This window comes from Psittacula echo (assembly GCF_963264785.1).
Source record: "Psittacula echo genome assembly, chromosome: 1".
NCBI classification, from domain to species: domain Eukaryota; kingdom Metazoa; phylum Chordata; class Aves; order Psittaciformes; family Psittacidae; genus Psittacula; species Psittacula echo.
The window spans coordinates 49499697-49521865 of NC_137735.1; the positions used below are offsets into that span (position 1 = coordinate 49499697).

At 42.5% G+C, this 22169-nt stretch overlaps 1 protein-coding gene across 1 annotated transcript in view; it reads right to left on the reverse strand.

Annotated features, from left to right (window-relative positions):
• Window positions 1–22169, reverse strand: part of FAM13A (family with sequence similarity 13 member A) — a gene marked incomplete at both ends in the record, with an annotated part of 130416 nt that overhangs the window by 42598 nt on the left and 65649 nt on the right. Inside the window, one exon of the mRNA XM_080628694.1 lies at window positions 4342–4383. Coding sequence (XP_080484820.1) covers window positions 4342–4383 — 42 coding nt within the window. The remainder of the gene's footprint in view (window positions 1–4341; window positions 4384–22169) is intronic.

Sequence of the window (22169 nt, forward strand, 5' to 3'; positions counted from 1 at the left end):
AACAAGATATTAGTACTTAAAGGAAAATAAGTATTAAAACAAGCGAAACTGTAAAATGCTTTGCCCTGCACTCATGGGTATCTGAGGCAATTTTTGGCATTGCTTGTGACATCAGCTCTCATCCCAGTTTCAGTTTAATCCTCTGCATGTTAACAAGGGAATTCCACACTACTAAGCTTTTGACTTTTTATCTCTGTAATATCACTCTGGTTTATGTCAGGATGTACTCATCAAGAAACTCCTGAAACCATCTACATGACTAATGTGTCAAACCTGAGGCACATACGCCATCATAAAGCACGTCTGTAGGTTCCCTGTCTTCTAAGAACTCATGGCACACGTTGAGAAGTGTACTTACAGGGAAGCGCCGTTGTCAGATGCTACTTCATTACCTGAAACTGTGCACTGTTTCTCAGTACTGATTACTCAGTACAGCTGGTATCACAGTTTTATTATAGAATTATACAATGAGCAGCATTACACATTTTTTAGCAATCTTAACTCCCTTTACCACCAAGTTTTGTTACAAAGGTTTTGGAATGTAAATGTCCTTCAGGCATGACTCCCTGGAACAATTAATTACCCAGCAAGGTTTTCCTCTTCTTTGAACAGTGCAGAAACCTCCTTGCCTGGTATTGAGCACAGCTGAATCAACAAATTGTCTTAATCAAGGAGTACAGAGAGGACAGGATAATCCTGGTCAGCAGTAGGTGAATGGATTTAAACCCCAGATCTCACCAACTGGTCAAGCTCACCTCAACCTTGCAATGCCTAACAAAAGAAGGCTCCAGCTACAAAATTTCTAGTTGCTGTCCAAGTTTTTTCATAGCCTGTTCGCACACATTTTTTCTTGCATCAGTATTGTGACTTAACAAACAATTCCTCTCTGCCTAAACCCCCAGTGGAATATGTGTGATCTGGTTCATCTCTTACATCAAATAAGCTTTCCCTGCTCTTTTCTCTACTTTGTAACACGGTCTGCCCACACTTCTTTAATCACCTTCACAAATCTAATGCCACTGAGACATGAGTTACTGAAGTGTATGATGCTTCATCTGACTCTTGTACAAGGGCATGCATACTTCCTCTATACTGAAAATACTTCACTTTATATATCCACTGTCATGTGATTACTTCAACTTGAGTATTTTTATCCCATGCCTCCCCTGTCCATCCCTCCGTGAACAAGTATGCCCAGGTCCTTTCTTTCCCTGCCATTTCTAAATGTGAAGAACTCCTCTTTCATGTAATGGATTGTCATTATTAGTCCTGAGATATATGACTTTATCACCCATGTTATTACTTTTCATCCTATAGCTTATATTTCATGCTTATCTTTACATATCTCTATGTCAATCTCAGTCATCCTGTATCATATCTCACTATCACATATTTTCTCCCAGTGGACATCCCCATCCCAAGCACTCCTAAATTTCTGCTATAAGCCCAGATCATAAGCATGACTCTATTTTATTATGCCAGTGGCCATTAAAGAAAAAAAGCCCATGACACTTAAGGAGATCTACCAGCAATCTCCTCCCTCTCCTACCAGCAATACCTACAGGTCTTATCCCCTCCCTACCCACCTTTAAGGTCTAGTACTAATGCTCATTTTTTCCATACAACTGGCATGATACAAAGCATTTTGCTGACATCAGACAGATTTGGTATACTGCTTTTCTTTGTCTCTGGAAAGTCTTATAAAAAAATAATTTGGTTTTATTGGTATCACCTCTCTTGAAAAACCTGTCATATTTTGCCTCATTTACCACTTACTCTCATACTATTAATGACTGCTTATTCCCCTACAGAGCAGCAGTGGTGATTAATTCTATGTTTGGTCATGACTTTCCCAATGTCCAAAGGAAAAAAAACAACAATCAATCAAACAAATCCACAACCATACATCAGTCCCTTTTAAGAAATAGTGTGTTGGTGGCATTCTGACAGTTCTGACTTAAAGTTAAGGCCTCAAGCATTTGCCTGATTTTTAAAAATAACATCAAGGGAAACATCTCCATTGCTAGCAGACATGGTACAGCACCGAAGAATTAAGTCTCTGGTTTGATCCTACCAAAACTCGTTTACGAAGGGACACAATGCTCCTTCAGTCCGGCAAAAGCCAAGTATTATGCAATGTTCGGAAGCTAAAGAGCTCTTGTTCCCATTTAATTAACTTGTTGCATAATTATCTGTTTGGAACTACTGTATAAACGCAGTAGTGTCTGCTCTGTACATACACATACATGACTCACTTGAAGGATTACTTGAATGGCATTTCAAACTATGTAAGTGTAGCTGGTAGCAATACAAATAGATTTGACCATCAGACAGCTAAAGCAGACAATCTCTCCTTTCTTTTCACGGTGTGAAACACAGTTTCTATATATGTCATGCACAGCTCTGGGGCAACAATTAGAACATTCAAAGCTGGGACAGAAAAATCTGGCCACCCACTCAAGTTCTCAGTTGTTGAAGCACCATGAATTGCCCAGCCAGCACCAGCTCTCCTGCCAAATTGACTGCACTTGGCAACTGACCTCAGGAGAACGCATTTCTGATGTGTGATAAATAGCAGCAAGACTTAAAAGCTGTTAGCTTTATTTACAAATAATTGTGTCTAAGCAATATTATGTACAAGACATAGGCTTGGCAAGAAGCCTTATGCTGTGAGGTGTGCTGCTCTCTCTCTGCTCTGGCTAGCCATTTCTTCACTATCCAACTATGCGTTTATTCCTGACTCTTCCTTTCCTATTTGCAGGATACACTCCCATGGAAATGCATCCTTTCATTCCAACGGACACACTAATTCTTTGCTCCCCATCCTAATATGCTCACATCCCTATTTAAAATTTCCAAATCTGCTCCCTCTCACAGAAATGTCCTGTTTTGATACCAGTTTCCTCAGGTCCACTCCTTGCTTGCTATCTCCTCAGCAAGCCCGACAAGGTCAGCTGAAGACAATCTCTTTCCTGGATCATTTTCCTGACCCAGAAAAGGGTTTGGGACAGTTTGAAGCAGTATGACAGATGGAAACATAATGAAAGTGTACAATCATCTAAAGGTCACATTTAGCCAGAAAGAAAGAGAGGGACTATTTTCAGTGGGAAGACAGGATTGATGATGAAAACTAAGGAAAACTTGTGACGGGAATTTATGCATCTACAAAATAATCTCACAAAAGGCAACACCCCCCTTGAAAGTTTCGAGCTTTTGAAGCACAGACTAGGCAATATCTGCACAAATACACTGCAGGGAATGATGATGCATCAACAGGAAGGTAGACAAGGCCACACAACCAGGTTAATTCACTGAGTCACATTTCTGCACTGTTTTAATGGAAGCCTCCATACTGAGAGTATTCATGAAATGCATGCTTTCTGTACTTCACGCTAGAAAAATTCTCTAAGAAAAAACCCAAGCTACAAAGATAAACAGGAAAATATGCAAGAGAATTAACACGTTTCAGAGATCACTGTAAGAATTCCAAATATCACTGCTCTCACAGAAAGCACCCCAGGGATTTCTTTTTATTTGTTTAAACTGTGCAGAGATCAAAGAACTCAATTATAATATCTGTCCCTTCCTCCTCTGCAGCCCTTCACTGTTAATTGCCCTGGCTCCTGTTCTTCCACTGAGTATAAATGAAAGCACTGGAATTGAGCCTGCTACCGAAGCAAGCAGAGCAAACTTTCACTGATGTCAACAGAATTAGGCCACTTTTACAAGCAGTGACTTTTCCCTCCAGTTGGCAAAACAAGAAACGCCGTTTGTTCAAATGCGGTGCGAGTTGCCATTCCCTCCAAACAGGGGCCAAGAGACTCTCATAGAATCATAGAATGACTTGGGTTGGAAAGGACCTTAAGATTATCTGCTTTCAACTCCCCTGCCTTTCTGGGCTGCAGCAGAGGAGCAGTTGCTGTACGGGCTGCTGACTCACCATCTGGTTCCTGGTTTCTTTCTCGGCAGCACATGCTGCCAGTTCCTCAAAGCTTGTGGCAAAAATCTCTCCTGTGCCCACAGATTATAAACTACTCATGACGGGCATCTAAGCTATGCAATAAACTGAAGAAAAGAGGAAACAGACGTCTATCTTCTAATTAATAATTTACAAGACTGGCATTAAACCCTGAACCTCGTCTCTAGATACAAAAAATTGCAACAGAGTTTGTATCTCTGAAGACTCATTCATCCCACCGGCTGAGCAATAATTGCAAACTTCACACAGATCTTCTGTTTGATTACAGTCTGTTGAGCATTTCTGGCCTCACTCCCCACATTTAATTCCAGTAACGAGTCAATCCCACACAGAAAAATAAATTACAATAGCTGAGTAAATACCTCACGTAGAAGGGTGACATAGGCCTCTCATCTTCTTGGGAGCTGAAATCAAAACACATTGTTTAAAGTTAGTATGAAGCTCTGACTTGTATTTACATTTCAAGATACCCTTAAAAAGCAGATATAACAAAAGCAAAACAGTACACCTGTTACAGAGGTAACAGTTATATCTACTTTGTCCTCCAATTGTAGTCATGGAAGAAAGCTTTAAGTTACATTCCTTAAACCCTGAGAATCCAACTCATTTCTCAGTATCCACAAACATGATGTAACAGATCTCCTGTCAGATGGCCAGGAGTTACTACAGCTCTGCAGCAGTGCAAGGACTATTCCCATAGCAACAATAAAGCATTTTGCCAGCAGAACCACCAGAGCCTTTTGCTGTCTGCTGTTCCAGAATTAAACAACCAGCCTATTAAAGCAAAATTTGAGAAAAAAACCCACAAGTGACATCTTGAGAGACGAAAGTAATGGCCATTGGTATGTGCATGAGGCTATAAATTCCCCAGTTTTACTGCTCCTGGGGAAAGCTGATTTGACTACGCTGAAATCTCCCAAGACTTGAGATCAGGGGCTGCCATCGGCTGGCACGCAGCTCCCCAGATAAAATGGTGTTTCAGTGGTCAACTTACCTGGCCCACACATAACTACCTGCTGTGTGGCCAAACTGTTCCTTGATCCAGCTCATCACACCTATGCTGCTTGAGGGCAAGAATGAGCTGCTGAGGCATGGAAGCTTAAAGGTGTGGTGGACTGATGGTTTAAGTCAAGTTAAGACTGTGCCTCTACATGGGGTTCAAACGAATTTCACCTCATCATTCCAACCAGATAAATGGTCAGCCTTGCAGGGCATTTAAGCCTTGTAACTCTCCAGAGCAGGACACTCCTTCTTCCAGGCATGCATGAAATGCTACTAAGGTTGATTCATCCCCGAAGGACTTTTAAATGGGTCTGCTGAAGAGCACAGGAAGTTCAGCAGAAAGGCAGAAAAGACAGGAAGCTACATGAATTACTATAACAAAAGCAGAAAGGGTAACATCCCACAGGCGCTGGAAATCAAGTATTTCCCTGCTGCTTTCCCACTGTTCCAGCAGCATGGGACCATACCAGAGCTCAGCGATTTGCCACAGGTACTCAACTACAGGTTCCGGGGCACTGCCATACTGTGAAGGCATCCACTGCTTTTGAGCTTGTTCAGAGCATGGCAGAATATGGGAGAATGCGCTAGCTGAGGTGAGCTCAGCTTCAAACTGAAGTCACTTGGGGGCTTCAATCACCCTGACCACTTCAAGAGCAATCTGAAGTAGATCCAGCTTGAAAAGACAGCCTGAGTCCATTAATCTCTAGAAACCTGAAGAATTTTTATTTACCAGTTTATAAGAGCTTTTCTAAGCATAGAATAAATGGGAAAGTAACATATCTGTGGGTTTTGTAGCTAGGAGATCAAATACCTTTTGCAGCCTCCACCAAAGCCAGCAGGAAGCTCCATCAGCAAGATGAGCTGTAACTGGCCTGCAGCCAGGTAAGCACCCTGCTTTCACACTGTATATAGCCAGAGGCAGATTTGCAGATTTCACCATGGCTCATTTTGAGCCCAGCCAATGTTCTAGCAGATTCTCAAATATGAATGCCAAATTTGTATTTGTGGGAATGAGGAGGCAGGATGCAAGGGAGTTGGAAAGGTTGGGGAGGCAGACAGACAGAAGCAAGCCAGTGGATCAGGAAAAATCACAGGGGTTTAATTCTGCACCATTTTGACCTCCCCCCACTACAGTACACAGAGATTCATAGCGAGACAAGTACAGACATCTACAGAAAAGACCCTCCAGCACATCATGCGTGTAGCCCAAAATACTGATTCAAGAGTAACACCAAATACCACGGACCAGAAGGAAGAGAAGACACTTCCAAAATCAGTGCAGTCTGCCAAAACTCATATCACCTCCGTAACACAACAGCAACTGGGCAGTTTTCAGCAGCTCCCCAAGAAGACTGGGAGCACAGCTGCTACTGGAAACTTTGCTGCCAATTCCACAAGCAAGTCTTCAGCAGCTTGAGCAAGCTGCAGTTGGCCACTGCTGCGGAAACACTGAATGCTGCTGTCACTCTCCTTGGAGACCCAGCCAGCACATGGAGCAGTGCACAACAGGCTGAGAGCAAAGTAGATGGTGCAGTTGCCTCTGCGAGAACGGAGGCAAACATCACCTGCAGGGGTTTTGAGACAAATTGCCATGGCCTGGAGACTGCCTAGAAATAGTGCAGGGAAACATGGAAGTGCCCATCACTGCCCTTCCCAAAAGACAACCTGCAACAAAAGCATGGGTAAGTACCTCTGCCAGGTTCAGGCTCTCTCCCCTGACAGCATGCACAGCCTCTCAGCTTGCATGCATAAGTTATCTCTTTATTTACACTTCCAGAATATAAGTGTAAATAAAAAAAATAAATACACACATATATATATATATATTTTTAAGTGTAAAGAATTTACTCTAAACTCACAAACCTGCTGGTAAAGTTTTCTGCTATGTTCTGTTCATTATATTAATGGCTGTACTTGTAATTTCAATGCAAACAAATCGCAGTGGTGTACACAAACCACTAAACATGTTTTCTCAGGCAGAGAAAAGTTCACAGTGCCATCAAGATTTCTGTGCATCAATGCAACTTCAAATGACAACAAATGACAACAGCAAATGCTCCTTTGTGTACAAGTAGTGGTTGTCAAAGTGGCACCAAACATGCTTTATTTTCCACTATGAAAACCCTTCCTCATTTCAGGGTTTGTAATTAACTTGCAAGTCACAGAAGCACAATGATAGTGAAAAAGCCCAAGTAACTTTCTTATATTCACACTCCCACTAGTTGCATTGAGAGATGGAAAAGCAGTATTCAGCAGGGAACCTGAAACCTACTGCATTTCCTTGCTTTTCTTCCTCAGCAAGCACAACTGCTGCTGCACAAGTTCAAGCAAGTTTTTTATCTGTACAAAAAAATACTATCCACTCATACAAAGAAACTGAGGAGAAACAAATATTTTAAGAACATTAGCTGGGAATGGGGGAGAAAGAAGCTTCAGAAGCCAGAAACCAAATACCAGTTTCATTTGATCATCATGTTTCAAAATTTCACATGGTTGATAATCATAGTAGCTGTGCATTACCTTTCTTATCCAATAGTGCTTTATAGTTTTACATGTGCAGCACTGACCAATAGCTGCATCTGGGATGAAGAGCTCAAAGCTAACTAGTATGAAATCCAGACTTTTGAAAAAACCATCAAAATCTTCTAACTTTAAAAAGATCTCCTGCAGATGAGTGAAGCACATTATCCATTTCACCCCACAATCATTAAAAACAGTATCCCAAACCCCTTTCCCTAATTTCATGCACTTTTGTCAACTCATCAACTTCATGCACCTCAGTCGACTTATCTATGCAAGGTGAAACACGAGTTGTATAAATTCAAAATAGATTTAAACCACCTGCTCAACAACTATAATTCACAATCCCTCAAACTAGATGTGAGACTACCGAGTTCTACTGCAAGCACTTAGCGCACAAGGATTCTGTTTCAATTAAAATAATTTATGAAATAATGAATTGTTTGCGTTGTAAGGTAATAAACTGATGTGCTTATATTATACACACAAGCACAGATTAGTTTAATAAAATAAATGAAAAGTGTGTGAGACGTTTTAAACCTGTGTACACCTAGTCACAGGGTTTTGGATACAAAAGAGACAAGCAAGAAAAATGTGCAAGATATGAATCATATATGATCATTAGATGATATTACACAATGAACAGGCTAGAGTTGGTTTAAAACCTTCTTAGTCACTATCACTCACTCTATGCTGATCAATAAACAACTGCTTACTTGTTTTTAAAACACCTTGTACTGAAGGGTTTATTAGTATTGCTAGGAAGCCCTTTCTATCACGTATCATTTCAAAAGAAAATGCTAGAAGTGATTAAGATATGTGTAACATTGAACTGTATTGTACTTAGGCTGCATAATTCCTCTTTGGTTAAAAGGATAAACAACCCTTCCAGAAAGAATGGAAAGCTTAATACCTGGCACAGTGAGTGACCTGGCAAACCAAGTCAGCCATCCACAGTAAATGGAGGGGACAAGTCATTCTGATGTGCACCTCTTGCACAGTCCCAATTTCTACCTTCCTCAGCAAAGAATTCATCCATTAGGCAGACAGGTTTGGTAGTAAATCAGATGTGGGCTTTTTTAGTACCCTTAAAGTTTTCTCCAACTATACGACTCATTTCTTATGGCCAGAAGGCACTGGAGGTATTAAATAACTTAAAAATCACCTAGTTATTTATTCAACTATCAGTGATCACTTGGCCAAGCAGGTGAGTGCAAAATACAGCAGCCTCTTTCTTCTCAGACATATACATAGCTCCCCTAAACCAAGGGATTAAACAGAAATTAATTGCTCTTTAATGCAATACTCGGGGAAGAAATTTCTCACACTCCTAAAGGACACCTAGATATCTGATCACTTCCTTCTTGCTAAAAACAAAAACAAATACCAGCCAAACTGAAAAAAACCTTGTTCTCTTGATTTTGGAGCAAAGGAAGTAATATTGTCATGTTTGTGACCTCCACTAAGCTAACAAAATAAACTTGTCAGGCTGGAAGGAATGCCAGTATCGTCCACCACTTATGTTAGCACATCTTAGGATTTTCAGGCACATGTATTGTACAGCATTTACGCAACACATCCTTTCTGCCTCTAAAGAAGGAAATAGGAAAGCCTGGGTGAAGGCTAACTGTTAAACCATAAATTTCTATTACAGAACCACAGCTACTTTTTTTTTTGCCTTCCCCTTTTGGAACAGGAATGTTACAGGCAACAGTTCATCTATCACATTCTCAAATACACGATGATAGTGTTTTTTTCTTTCCCTGATGTCTCATCTTGTCCTTAAGAAAGAATAAGGGAGCTGCTGGCTTGTTCCAGAGCTCAAGCTGTAAAATACCCATTTATACAGAGTTCCCAATTTATTTACATGCATATAGGATACTCCAGTCCCAGCATGCTCACTGGCTTGAGCTCTCACCCCAGGTCAGAGGGTGGCTCAGGGTCTTTCCTTCTTGTTTTATTTGCACTTAATTATCAGCAGTTCTTCCGTCCCAGCTTGCTGGCACTGGAACCTCCATTGTAAAGCTACCGCTGCTTTCCTGCTCCACATCACTTTTTGAAAGTTAAATGGGACATTAAGTTGACTAAATAATTAAAAAAAAATATGGGTTTTGTTGTTTGGTTTTATTATTACTTTTTTTTTTACAATCATGAAAATGTACTTTGACTCAAGTGTCAACATTTTGCACCAGAGATGAAGTGCCTAAACATTGGCAGGGTCATGCTGCTCAGCCAAGGTCATGTTTTCCTAATGCTTTGTCACAGGTTCTATTTGTTCTGACCTCAACAGTTAAATAAAGAAATGGCTGGCTTTCTATTCCACCACAGATATTCCGGACTTCAGAAGAAATTAATTATTTTTTAGTGAGAATGCTTTTCTTTCAGGCAATGAGATAGCTGCTTCTAATGTGAACGCAATCAAACAAAAAGGCATTGAAAATTCAGTGGCATCAAATTACTAATGATATCAAAAGCTAATGCAGCTTTTGGGGGAAGGAAAAGGAAAGCTTAGTTTGGACGACGTCTTCAGACTTCAAAGTTAACTTCCTCTTGTCTTCTTCTCACCATTTAGAACCACTGTGTCACCTTGGATTAACAGACATGCCATTTTTGTAAACGTAGAGGATTTTATCAATATTGTTTATTTACTTATTCTGACATTCAATATTACCAACACTTAAAACACCTTCAAGAAAGCCTAAATTTTGAGGCCACAGTAGTGCTGTTTGCTGAGTGTTAGTCATGAATTTTTCAGCACCTTTTTTCCCTACGTCATTGCTCCATAAAAGTTATTGCAAGCTTGCGACAAATGCAAGATGGAAACTGCTCATGAAAATTTATTGCATACTTATTTTCTCAATAGAATGATTTACTCATAGCTTGTGCTTCACAGCAGTGGGTAAAAGGTAATGTTTTTGCAAATGAGAACTAGCAGGCAATAAATATAAGCTTCTTCCTTCAAATGAAGACTCAAAATGAATTTCCTTCAAATAAATATTGAGGTACGTTATGCAAACGAAGGAAGAATAATACCACCCCTCATACAAGAGCAACCATAAACTTAATCTAACATGATAACATTGTGGCGATACAATGGTCATCGTTAAAAGTCAGCACTTACCATCAATTGTTAGGCAATACCACCCTTGCTCTATACCCTTAATCGGGGGGGAGGGAGGAAGAATGCTCTATATAGTAACTAAGAAACAAACGACTAACAGCTATTTCTCTGTGAGAGTTATATCCATGCAAACATTAGCACCTTCCCTGAAATCTTACAGTCAGAACTATAACATGTTGTTTCAGATATTTATTTCTAGTCTTCACTATAGTTACACACTTAAACCTAACCATGCTTACCACTGAAAACAAGTTAAGCTCCTTCCTGCTTAAGTACCTGCATAAGCTACCAACCAAATGAACCACGTGTCATAATACTGGGTGGACAACCCAGCTTATTTATTCTGAACTCACATACTCCGCAAAATATTTCCAATAACTTGGGTGGGGTGGATTGGTATTGATTTAAATATTAATGTCCAAAGGATCCCGCCATCTTCCCCAAAGCTGTTTCTCCAGCAGTGCTTTTCCTCAAGGTCTCTCAACTAAGTTATGTCTTAAGCCTGCAAGATCAGTGTGCAGCAATGTAACGGTGGGGTCACAGAAAGGGATCTCTGTGGAGAGATCCCCTGGAGCCTTCCAAGAGCATGAGCTTCTCTCTCCTGTTTTATCTGGCATTCGAAATACCAATATTACTATTTCATAGAGACAAGCTGAGGTGAATATGAAGGACCCATCAAACTTCCAAGGAACATGTGCTATTTCTTGTTCTATCTTCCACAGCCAAGATTAAAGCACAAATACCCAAGCCTAGAGCAGGAGCCTTTTAATTCTAGGAAACACTAACATATAGCACAGCCATACACATTGAGAATATACTTGATTATCCACAGGCATAACTGTGCAGGCTGTGCTCTATAAGGCACTGAGATTGAAGCACGTTGCCTGGACAGAGAGGAATAAAAAATATGCTGAAGCCTTTTTGTACGCCTTCTCCTACTTCAAAGCAACATAAGGGAAACACAGGCTATCCCATAGCAAGCTGAAATGAGCAGAAGTTCTTGCTGATTAAATGCCACTGTGAGCAAGAGGCTGATTTTCCATTTCTATTAGCATATCTGAATCTACTGGAACCCTTGACAGCATAATTTGATGTAATTATTTTCTACTCACTATCCTCCTGGATTGCAAATATGTTTATCTTTTATAAAATGACGTCAATGTTAAACAGCTCACTTTTGTTGTTTTACTTCTTAAACTAGTTGGGGCTTATTATGAAAGATAGGGCAGTGTCTTTCCTTCTACTTGTGGTTTGGCAATAGTCCTCACTAGAATAAAACTAGAAAATGGGTCAGAAAGAGGCGGAATGAGTGTACCAGCCAAAGTCTCACCTCCTCTCAGAAGTTAACAGTGTGAAGTTGCATAATGCACACATACCTGTTGCATTATAATGGTAAGAACTGTCACCAGGTAACTAGCAATTTCAGTTTCAGGATTGTTTGTTAAAAGCTTGCATGCTTCAAATAAGAGTATTTAAGAGACCAGTTTTTCGGTAAATATTCATATTTTCTTGCTTATTTAGGTGGACACTCCAGAAGCAAACACTGCAGAAAATTTCCATATCAATTTCCTCATTTAATCAGACCCTCTTCCCAGGAGTGGTACGCAGGAAGAGCTTCCACAGACTCCTACACCCACCATGTCACAGCTGTGACAAGAGAGAGTATTTGGCTGTGGGTCAAATGTGAGGCTGGAAGGCCAAAAAGTCACATACATTTTGCAGTAGGCGATGAATATGACTTGATGAAGACAAGCAGCACAGGTCTGAATTTCTCTTCTTTCTTCCACCAGAAAAAACCCCCAACAAACCAAAACCCCAAGCCCAAAACAAACAAACCGATCAGATCTCTCCACCCTCAGAGGACATACTTCACATACATATTCCAGAACATACTTCACTAGGGCTTGTCAAGCACTCCCAGTACCTTGTACAGGAAGCAACAGCAAAGTCCAAAGAGTCAGACTTACTTATGATACAACTTTACATACACAAACACCCACTAATCTGTTGAAGAGAGCACAGCAGCCATTAAAAAAAAAATAGCCAACTAAAAGAACCCCAAGAAAGTACAGTGGAATACAGAGTTGTCAGGCTAAAACAAGGGGTATTTGTGAAAGATCCCAGGCAAACAAGTCAGGTAAATCAAACAACCCCAGTGATGACTGCAAGAGCGAGACAGCCCATGCAGACAACTGCTGCTGTACTGGTTAGAAATGCATCAGTCACGCTCCTTACTTCTATCAGATGCACGTTCTAGAAATACTTGTGATGGATTCACTCTTCCTCTTGCCTTCATTTGGTTCAGCAAAGCACAAAATGAGAGGCCACTGATCATGAACAAAGCCTAAGTGTTTACCTGCCTTTCTTATTTCCTGCAGAAACTGGCAGATGCCACTGGCAAAAGCAGGTGCTACAGGTTTCAGCTTTACACAGCTTTTCTTAAATCTGCAATAGACCGAGCTAGAATAAATGAACTAAAACACACCAATAAGAGCACTATGCTCAATAAGAGCATAGCACCAATAAAAGTAACGCACTAACTAGGAACCTAGGTTATGAGAGTAAGCTAATGCTATTCAGAAAACATGTTAGCCTACTAGCAATAGAAGAGAACTACTGGTGGATGGGTTGTTCAAAAATAAGTAATGCAACCTGTGTGGCATTCACAGGTGCCTTTTAGAGTGCTTGGGCAATATAGCACCTATGGCAGTGGAGGGTTTAACACATTTGGCCTTCCACTTCTTCCCATGCAATGAAACATAACCCTGATGTTCCCTGTTGTCACACCCTCCCTGCAAGCCACATATCCCATCATGTGCCATTCCACAGACATCTATATATAGAATAAAATGACATTGTATAGTATATGACTATATGCAAGCACATTATATGATTTTTAGGAAGACAAGACTCACAGCTTACCGATACCTTGGTAGATATAATACTTTGCCACTCTAGTGGCAAATGCTATTTAAATGTTACAGCTACTTAAACGGAACCTTTCTCCCTCACCTAAGTTTCCACATCAGCCACACAGAGATGCATTCATACCCCTTCAGCTCAGGAGGGTTCCTATGGCAGGTGCAGCACAGCCAGCTTGTGGCCTGAAGGCAGAACAGAGTGGGGCATGTGCAGAAATGGACAGGAGGGAGCTCACCTGCCCAGGAAGGGAACCAAGTGTGATTATTGCTGGCAGCTTACTCCCTTTCTTGAGAGTGGAAGACAGATGCTCCCAGCTTGGGAAGCACCCCAACCCACAGCACCTGGAGATTGCCACTAGTTTGCTTTAGACCCAGCAACAGGAATCTGTGCTGTGAGTTGTCCATGCCTTCAGCTGGAACAGCAGAACCAGCCTGTGCACTGCCTCACAGGAACCATGAGCATACTGCTACCCATGCTGATACTAACCACCAATAGGCATAACCTTTTTGAAGTTGACAAAACATGCTCAAACCCAGCAAGACCCTCTTCTGCAGCAAAACTCTGTGCTAAGAAGGGTGGAGACAACATTCCAAGGGTAAGAATAGGAAAATAAAAGTGCAACCTGGAGAATGCCACTGTAAAGCAATCCGGCAGTGTGTGCTTGTCTGCTATTAGGCCCAAAGAAAATTGGGTGCTAAAAGTATACTATACCCATCCTAAAAATAGATCAAGGAGATGGAAAAGCAGCCAGAGTTTTGTGAATAATTGTTTTTTTAACTGTGAAGCTCAAGCAGTTCTGTACTATGCTAAAGATTTAACTGGAGTTTGAAGAAAAATCTTCACTTTTAAAATGTATTTCTAACTGAGCAAGAGTTAATCCTTGCAATAACAAAGAGTCTAATTAGAGCTACCCTATGAAACCTATCATCCCCTGGGGTGAACAGTCAAGAGCACAATAACAACCACTTGTTCTCACACTGCTGATACTACAGTCAGATCCTCAGGACCACAAAAAGGTTAAAAATATTATGTGAGACAGGTCCTTTAAATAGGAAAGATGGACTATGACCACTTCTTTAAGACATTCAAAACACATTTGTTTCTCTGCAGTCATCAACATGGAACCCTGTGACTGCATTACTGCAGAGGCTTCCTCAGCATCTATCTGTAGAGGACCTCATGCTTTATCAAGACAGTAACATTTTGGGCAGCAATTTCAGTTATTATTTTATCATGTTCAAGTAGAGCAGCAGCTCCACAGCTTCTGCTGAAACAGCACCACCACAGCGCTGAAATGGCAAGCTGAATTACTTATTTACTCTAGATTACTCGAAGAATATTCAGCCCCTTTGAATAAGGCTAGAGGGGGTATGGAGTGCTTAATTTTGAGAATTGAAAGAGCAATCAACAAAAAATAATTAATGACTCAGTGAAAAGAGCCTGTACACTCCCATCCCCTGCAGTGGGTCTGTGCCCTGCCATTTCAGAAACCAGACTGCAGTTCTCCCTGCCGTACTGTGGCAGGAGCACATGCCAGCACAGGTACGCACTCACAGCTGGTGCTGAAGGGAGGCGTGTCTCGACATTCTGGAAACAACCCGACCCTTTTCCCCCGAAAACGAAGCTTCTCGCCCGCGCTGCTGTGGACCACGGCGGGTGAGGAAGCAGGCAGCTAGAGCTGGAGTAGGCACAGGCTAAGCTCCCTTACCGCATTACAGCCCCTGCTGCAGCGAAGCGGCGGGAAGGAGAGCTCTGCTCGGGCGCAGCGTGCCGGCGAGACTCCACCGCTCTCCAGGTGGGGATGGCCCCGGAGCACCCAAATCCCTACAAACGTACAAAGCCGCTCCCACTCCACAGCAAGCATCCCGCAAGGAGAGCGCTTGGATTTCGGGGCGCTGCATCGATTCCCCCCCTCCTTTACCGAATGAGGATACCAGAGAGCTCCCCGACCCCCGTTAATAAACAGGCTTGTTTCACTGTCCCGGCGCCCAGGCAGCTGGCCCGCAGCAGCTCCGCGCTTCTCGGCAGGGGCGGATCCGCGGCTCCCCCCGGGCCGGTGGGCCCGGCAGAACCTCTTGCCGCGGTCGGTGGCGGGGGCTGCCCCGGCCGCACACGTACCTCTGCAGGGGCATGACTTCGCAAGCCATGCTGGCCATCGGGACACCCGCTCCGCTTCTCGCCTCGCTTGTCGCCGCGCCTACAGCGCCGCCAGCGCCTCACCGCGGGGAGCCGGCGGCGCGGCTCGGCCCCGGGGAGGGGCGAAGGGGCCGCGGCCCCCGGTTGGCGGCTGACGGCGACCGCCCCACAGCCGAGGGCCCGGACCGGCCCCTCTCCCTGCCGCCGGTGAGCGAGAGACACCCGCCCCGCGCCCGGCCCTAGCGAAACACAGGTTAACGGGCAGAGGTTTAGGACGTGCGGTTGGTCCTGCAAGAAATGCCACAAGCTGACGGGTAATTCCTACAGGATTTTAACCTTTTAACAAAAACGTCCCACAAGGTCTTTTGTATCCCTTCTAGTAACTGTAACCGGCTAGGCCTTCTTCCCAAATGTTACCCCGGGTGATACATAGTCACCCGTAACCTCCCCCGCTACAGAAGGGACCTCGTTGAGCAACCCAGTTTAGTGAAAGGTGTCCCCGCTCACGGCAGAGGGCTGGAACTAGATGATCTTTAAAGTCCCTTCCAATCCAAACTGCTCTGTGATTCTACAGCCACTGTGTCTTCTCCGGGGTGGGTGTGAGGCCCATAGGCAAGGCACAGGGCATAACCTTGCCCACCCAAAGCTCTATGATACCATCACCAGGCTACTATGCCATCAATGATATCCCTCTGCCAGCTGCACTCAGCCACGCTGCTGCACACACATGCCTTCACCATATCTAGGTGTCTACAGGGGCTGGCACAACTGGGCCTTTCAACTTACCATTGCTTTGCATTGCAGTAAGTAGGTGCTACTGGGGTTCAGAAGGTTTGTGGTGTAGTTGGCCAACTGATTTGGACACACAGCAAAGAGAAGTATACAAGAGCTCTTCACTTAACATGTGAAATGAAGAGATAAGTGTTGCAGAAGCTGAACTTATTTTTACTGAGGTTCCCAGGGGGCCACCCTCAAGTGCTCCAGCTTCTACATCTGTGGCTGCTGACCAAATACTGCTGTGGAACAGTGAAGCACACCATTTTATTTTGGTTGAAATTCAGGGTGGGAAGAATGGTAACAGAAGAACCCCACACAACTAGTGTGCTACTTCCCGGGACACAGCAGCCTTGGAAAACAAACAGCACTCAATCCCTGAGAAAGTCCTGCACTGAAATGTTTGGTGGCTGATGAAGGAGCATACCTGAAGTTTTATTACACACCTTTGCACCTCCTCTTCCCAGAATGCCTGAGGAATTGTCTTCAGCCTCCCCTGACACTGGACAGAAACACTTCTGGGGCTGCCCTCCCTGTGGACAGTTACAACACAGCACGCTCTGTGATGGGGAATCTCAAACTGATAAAGGGACATATAAGAATGGATCTTTTCAACATTTTAGCTCATAAAACCCTAATTCAGCACTAGGTGGTAAAAGGCTAATTCTGGCACAGCTGGGCATGCCAATCTTCAAAAATAAGGGTTGATATTAAAAGCATTGTCACCTTCAACCCCAGCAAGGGCTGGCACCAGTTTGGGAGAAAGCTGTGGCAAAAGCTTAGTCCATAGGCTTCCATATAGATGTAGGTCATGGGAATTAAACATAAGCCCCATGGGCCTTCTGGAGAAACAGCACACTCACATGTTAGCAGAGGGTATCAGACATTTCACAGGGATGCCGAACAGATCATGACCTTTCTCAGGAGGAGGCAGAGGCATTTTCTGTCAAAAACAAGAGCAGCAGGCAGCTGCAGCCTCAGAAAACAGTGGTATGGAGTAGAGACACAGGGATCGATGGAGAAGTGGCTCCGCTTCAGTACACTGAATTGTTTAATATTTGCTTCTGTCAGCAGGCTGGCTGGAAGAAGTGTATTAGTAATGCTGTTGCCCGTTGCCTCAGTACGAGCCGGTTCTGCTGCGCCACAGTCAACGCCAAGCACAGCACAGGGCCCCTTTTTAGGAAAGTCAGCAGTGCTGATAAAGCACTCTGCCATCATGGAACTGGGCTGCTCTTATCTGTGGCAATTAAATGAATATCTTGATGACTTCCTATTAAATTAAATGCGCCATATGTGCTCTTAAGCAACTAAAACCATGAGAGAAAGATTTTATTCTGATACGTAAAACTGCTTCAGTATAAAACTTATATTGAAGCACCTTGTTCTGTTTCACAATTTGATAATAAATTAAATTGCCTCTTCCTGGGTAATCTTTTCTTATACATACACACAGTTATTCCCAGTTCATTACACTTCTATAAAACTGTTACCATCACGATGCCAATAAAAAAAAAATTAATTTTCCACATTTAACTGAAGACCCATCTTCATGGGGAAGGAGTCAGGATTCTCCAGAGCAGCTTGCTGAATAGACAGAAGTGGAGTAACTCAAATAGCTGCTGCTCTCTGAATTTATACCTGAGCTCTTTTGTTGTAACTTCCATGGGACCTGCCTGCAAAAACAAGCTTAAAAGTACTAAGATCCTCAACAAAGAATTCACTAACAAAACAGATGCTGTAATAACCAGAAAGAATAATTTATGGATTAGCATCAGTGAGGAAGGTTAGTGCATGGCATCATGCTAAAATCAAACAGATGTCCTGGGAGAACATTAAAGTTGCCCATCAGCATCTTCAGATCCACCTTGTTTTTGTTTTCTTTTGGAGTCCCCTCAATGGTGTATCAGTTCTTTCCTCTCCTTCCTTGTCTGCCTCTCACAACTCCTTCATTCTTCACCTCCCCCGCTCATGGGTAGGACCACAGGCAATATATTTGTGGCACAAAGTAGGCAGACAAAAGCTGCAAGAAAACTGCAGTCTTATCTCCAAACAATTCCACTTCCTTCTCACTGATGTTTATGTTTAAGCCAACTTGCTACTCAACAGAGGCAGGAATTCCTACCCTCCCCCGGCCCTCTTACACCTTTTTAAACTTGCATAATTCGAGATGGATTATCACATATGAAAACTGAGATTATACAGCATTTTGTTTTGGATTTGTACTTGTCAAATTTACTATCCCACATTAACCATGGAAAACAAAACCTCTTCTGCAAGTTTCATGCAACTCTTGCATTCCTATTCTTCAGAAAGGCCAGTCATCTGTTGGCAGCAACAATGCACCACAGTGGCTATCTATGGTACCACCAAACACATAAAGAATGGGGAAGAAAAAACCCTTTCAGAACAAGCACAGCATCCTTTCCATTGACTGTATGGTCTTTAGTGTACTGCTAATACTTCAGTAAAATAGACAGCAAAGAATAATTTCTCTTGCAACCCAAACCACTCTGTGATTCTACAGCCACTGTGTCCTCTCTGGGGTGGGTGGGAAGTCCATAGGCAAGGCACTGGGCATGCATCTAGCCCACCCGAAGTTCTATCACCAGGCTACAATACCATCAACAATACCCCCTTTGCCAGCTGCACCCAGCCACGCTGCTGCAGTACCAACACATACCGCCACACTTCAGCACCTACACCAAGGCAACACCTGGGTTCAAACTATTTGTTTTGTAAATTTCTTACTGAGATTCAATAAAGGAAAAAAGACACTGGCTGGAACTAAATATGAATAATCACTTCTCTCCACCACCATTGATGTTTAAATAATGAACACATGTTTGGAAATGAAGTGTCCTGTCAATCATCATTACTGAAGTGCTTTCTCCTCTTTCTTTCCTTTTCATACTTAGCTGCACCCCAAGTAATTTTCTCAGCATATGAAGCAACGATAGAAGAGATTCTACGAACAGCACCAGAGGATATGAGAGATAAGTGATCTAGATAATGGATTTTATGAGGATGTGGCCATGTCTGCCTCCTGAAAAGCAGTTATCCCTTGCCTCACTGCACTGTCATACACAAATTAGACACTCTTAATAAAAAAAAAATCTTGCCTGGTCTGATAAAATCTGAGGGTTTTTAAGCTGCTGGAGTTCTGCTCAATACCACCAATGTATTCCCACAGTGTTTACTAACTTACGCAATAATTTCCCCCAGGCAGAAACATGAAACGCAAAGCAAAGATATCATCATGCTGAAAAATTAAAGAATGTACTTTTCAAAATACCACCAATACAACACTTCAAATGCTATTATTTATGTACACATACATGCATTGACACATGCATTTTCCTTTTTAGAGTATCTGTGCATATAACCATCTGCAATTATAAATGATAAACACCCTGGAAAATCTCCCTAGGGCCAGAAGATTTGTGTGCACACATGAAATAAGCAAGTCACACGTAAAGAGAAACCATATTTGGAAACTGTAGCCCTTCATGTCCAAACAAAGCACACAGGCAATTAAATAGGCCATGTCCAAAAGAGCACAGTCGAGAAGAAAGAACAACTAGTATGTCAAAACCAGAATGTAGTTAAAGAGGATCCTCAGAAAGGGGGTAAAAGTACTAACAGTGACTTTCCAAGGCTGGTGCTAAGCCCTGTATCACTTAATGCTCATATCAATGATCTGAAAGGAAATGTAAAATAATACCAGTGGTTCTTTTTGTACGTCATGTGTAAGCCAGTACTAGAAGCTTCATAGTTACACAGAGGAGTCAAATGTGGGGACATTATACAAAATGATGGGTACCACTGGGGGACAAAATGTCACACCAGATCAGTACTTCTGTGCAAGCCCTGAGTGATTGTGTGACTCAAGAAATTAATTGTCCTTGGAGGCAACATGAATACCACACGGAAAAGGTGTGTAATGTCTGTATTTCCTATTGGTGTGGTTGCTACAGAAGACCCCAATCAGTTCAGGAATTCCCATTCCCACGCAGGTTGTAAAAACCTGAATAGTGCCCAGAGATAACTCATGAAGCAAACACAAGAACCGAACCTCACACACTCAGTGCTTTTCAAAGAAAACGGCCTGTGCATGCAGGAAACATTAATATTTTACTTAGTATTCACAAGTTGAACAAGATCCAATGCCTGGGAGTCAAAGACAGACAAATTATGACTAAAAATGAGACATTTTTAAATGGTGAAGATAATGAACTACTGATACAATTCATCAAAGATTATGGTAAGTTTTTAATGCTCTTACAACTTCCAGTTGCCTCTGTTTAGGAACCACAAGCCTCAGATGTAATTTGCAGAACTCCCTTATGCATTTTCTTAACTAATACTCCTCTTGTCCAAAAAAGCAGGTTGCTTGCAATTGACGTCATTTTATCCCTTTTATTTTTTGCAGTGGCATAGAAATACAAGTATTGTTGGCATATCTGTGGGGAATATACTGGGTTTTTTTGCACTGCTGCTCTTCTGTTCCTTCCTATAACTTGGATGCCAAATTATCTTTCGAACAAAGCTAGTTAAAATCCATTAAGGAGAAAACATATTCCACAATTGTTCCTTAAACTTGCTGGGACAGGCGAAAAGTAAACAGCAAGCTGAAAGCTTCTCAGAGCTTCAGGTTCTCAGAGTTCCTGATCTCAGCCAACAGATAAGCATGCAAGCACATTTCTCAGCAAGAGGGACACCCCAAGCTCCCAGGAGACCTGGATTAGCTACTGTGGCTGCTCTTCATTAAGCAGCAGTGTCCTTTGCAAGCACTGCCACACCCGCTTGTCAGCTGCTTTAACTTGTTCCAAAGGACTCTCGCCCCATGGGACAGCCCAGAAATTATTTCTTGGCCTCCCTCCTGGAGAAGGGGGAGGACTGGGAGTAGGTTCCTAAAGGGTTTTCTGGGAAAGCATCAAATAATGAATGGTTGTGCCAGCTAATCTGCTGTGGGAACGGGGTAAAGCATGCTGTGCAGCAGGTCACTAGGTTCTTCACTTGCACCATTTAGTTCAAGTGCCAGAGCATGGGAGAGCAAGCAAACAAACAGAAGTCTGGTCATGTACAAGTTATTTTCAAAGCAGGCTTTTTCCAAAGCTCTGCTAACCTAATGCAATTCCTAAATATTATTGTCTAATGAAACTTCTCCCACTCCCCATAACCACTGTTCTTATAAAATGGTCTGCACAAAAAAATTCAGCTATTTCAAACTAATGAAAATGTTTGCCACAGAAAACACTGAAGAAAACAGTATTCTTCAGCAAAAAGATTCTAAATTTTTTTAAATGAGCCCTTGGTACTACCTGCACTATTTATACTCCCCACCAAAAATGTCACTGGTTCCACAGTTTCTCACCTTCCAAAAATATCCTTCTAATTCCCTACAGAATTACTATCCTTTGAACTCCATGCCTCTGCATCCACCATGTTTCCTGCTTTCTAAAGGATCTTCAACCAAAATGCTTGTAGTTCATCCCAAGCCTTCTGAAAATAACTACCATATCAGAAGGGGCTGAGCAAAGTGGAGGAGCAGGACGTGCCATTCATGTTTGGTGCACGTGGCTTTTCACTCCACTGAAAGATAAACTGCTGTCTGTGCTGGCAAGAGAGGCAGCCTGGCAAAGTTACCCTCCAGAAAAACCCCCTAGAAATAGCTCCTCTTCTTCAGCTAATGATGTAACTGAAAGGAGTCCTCTT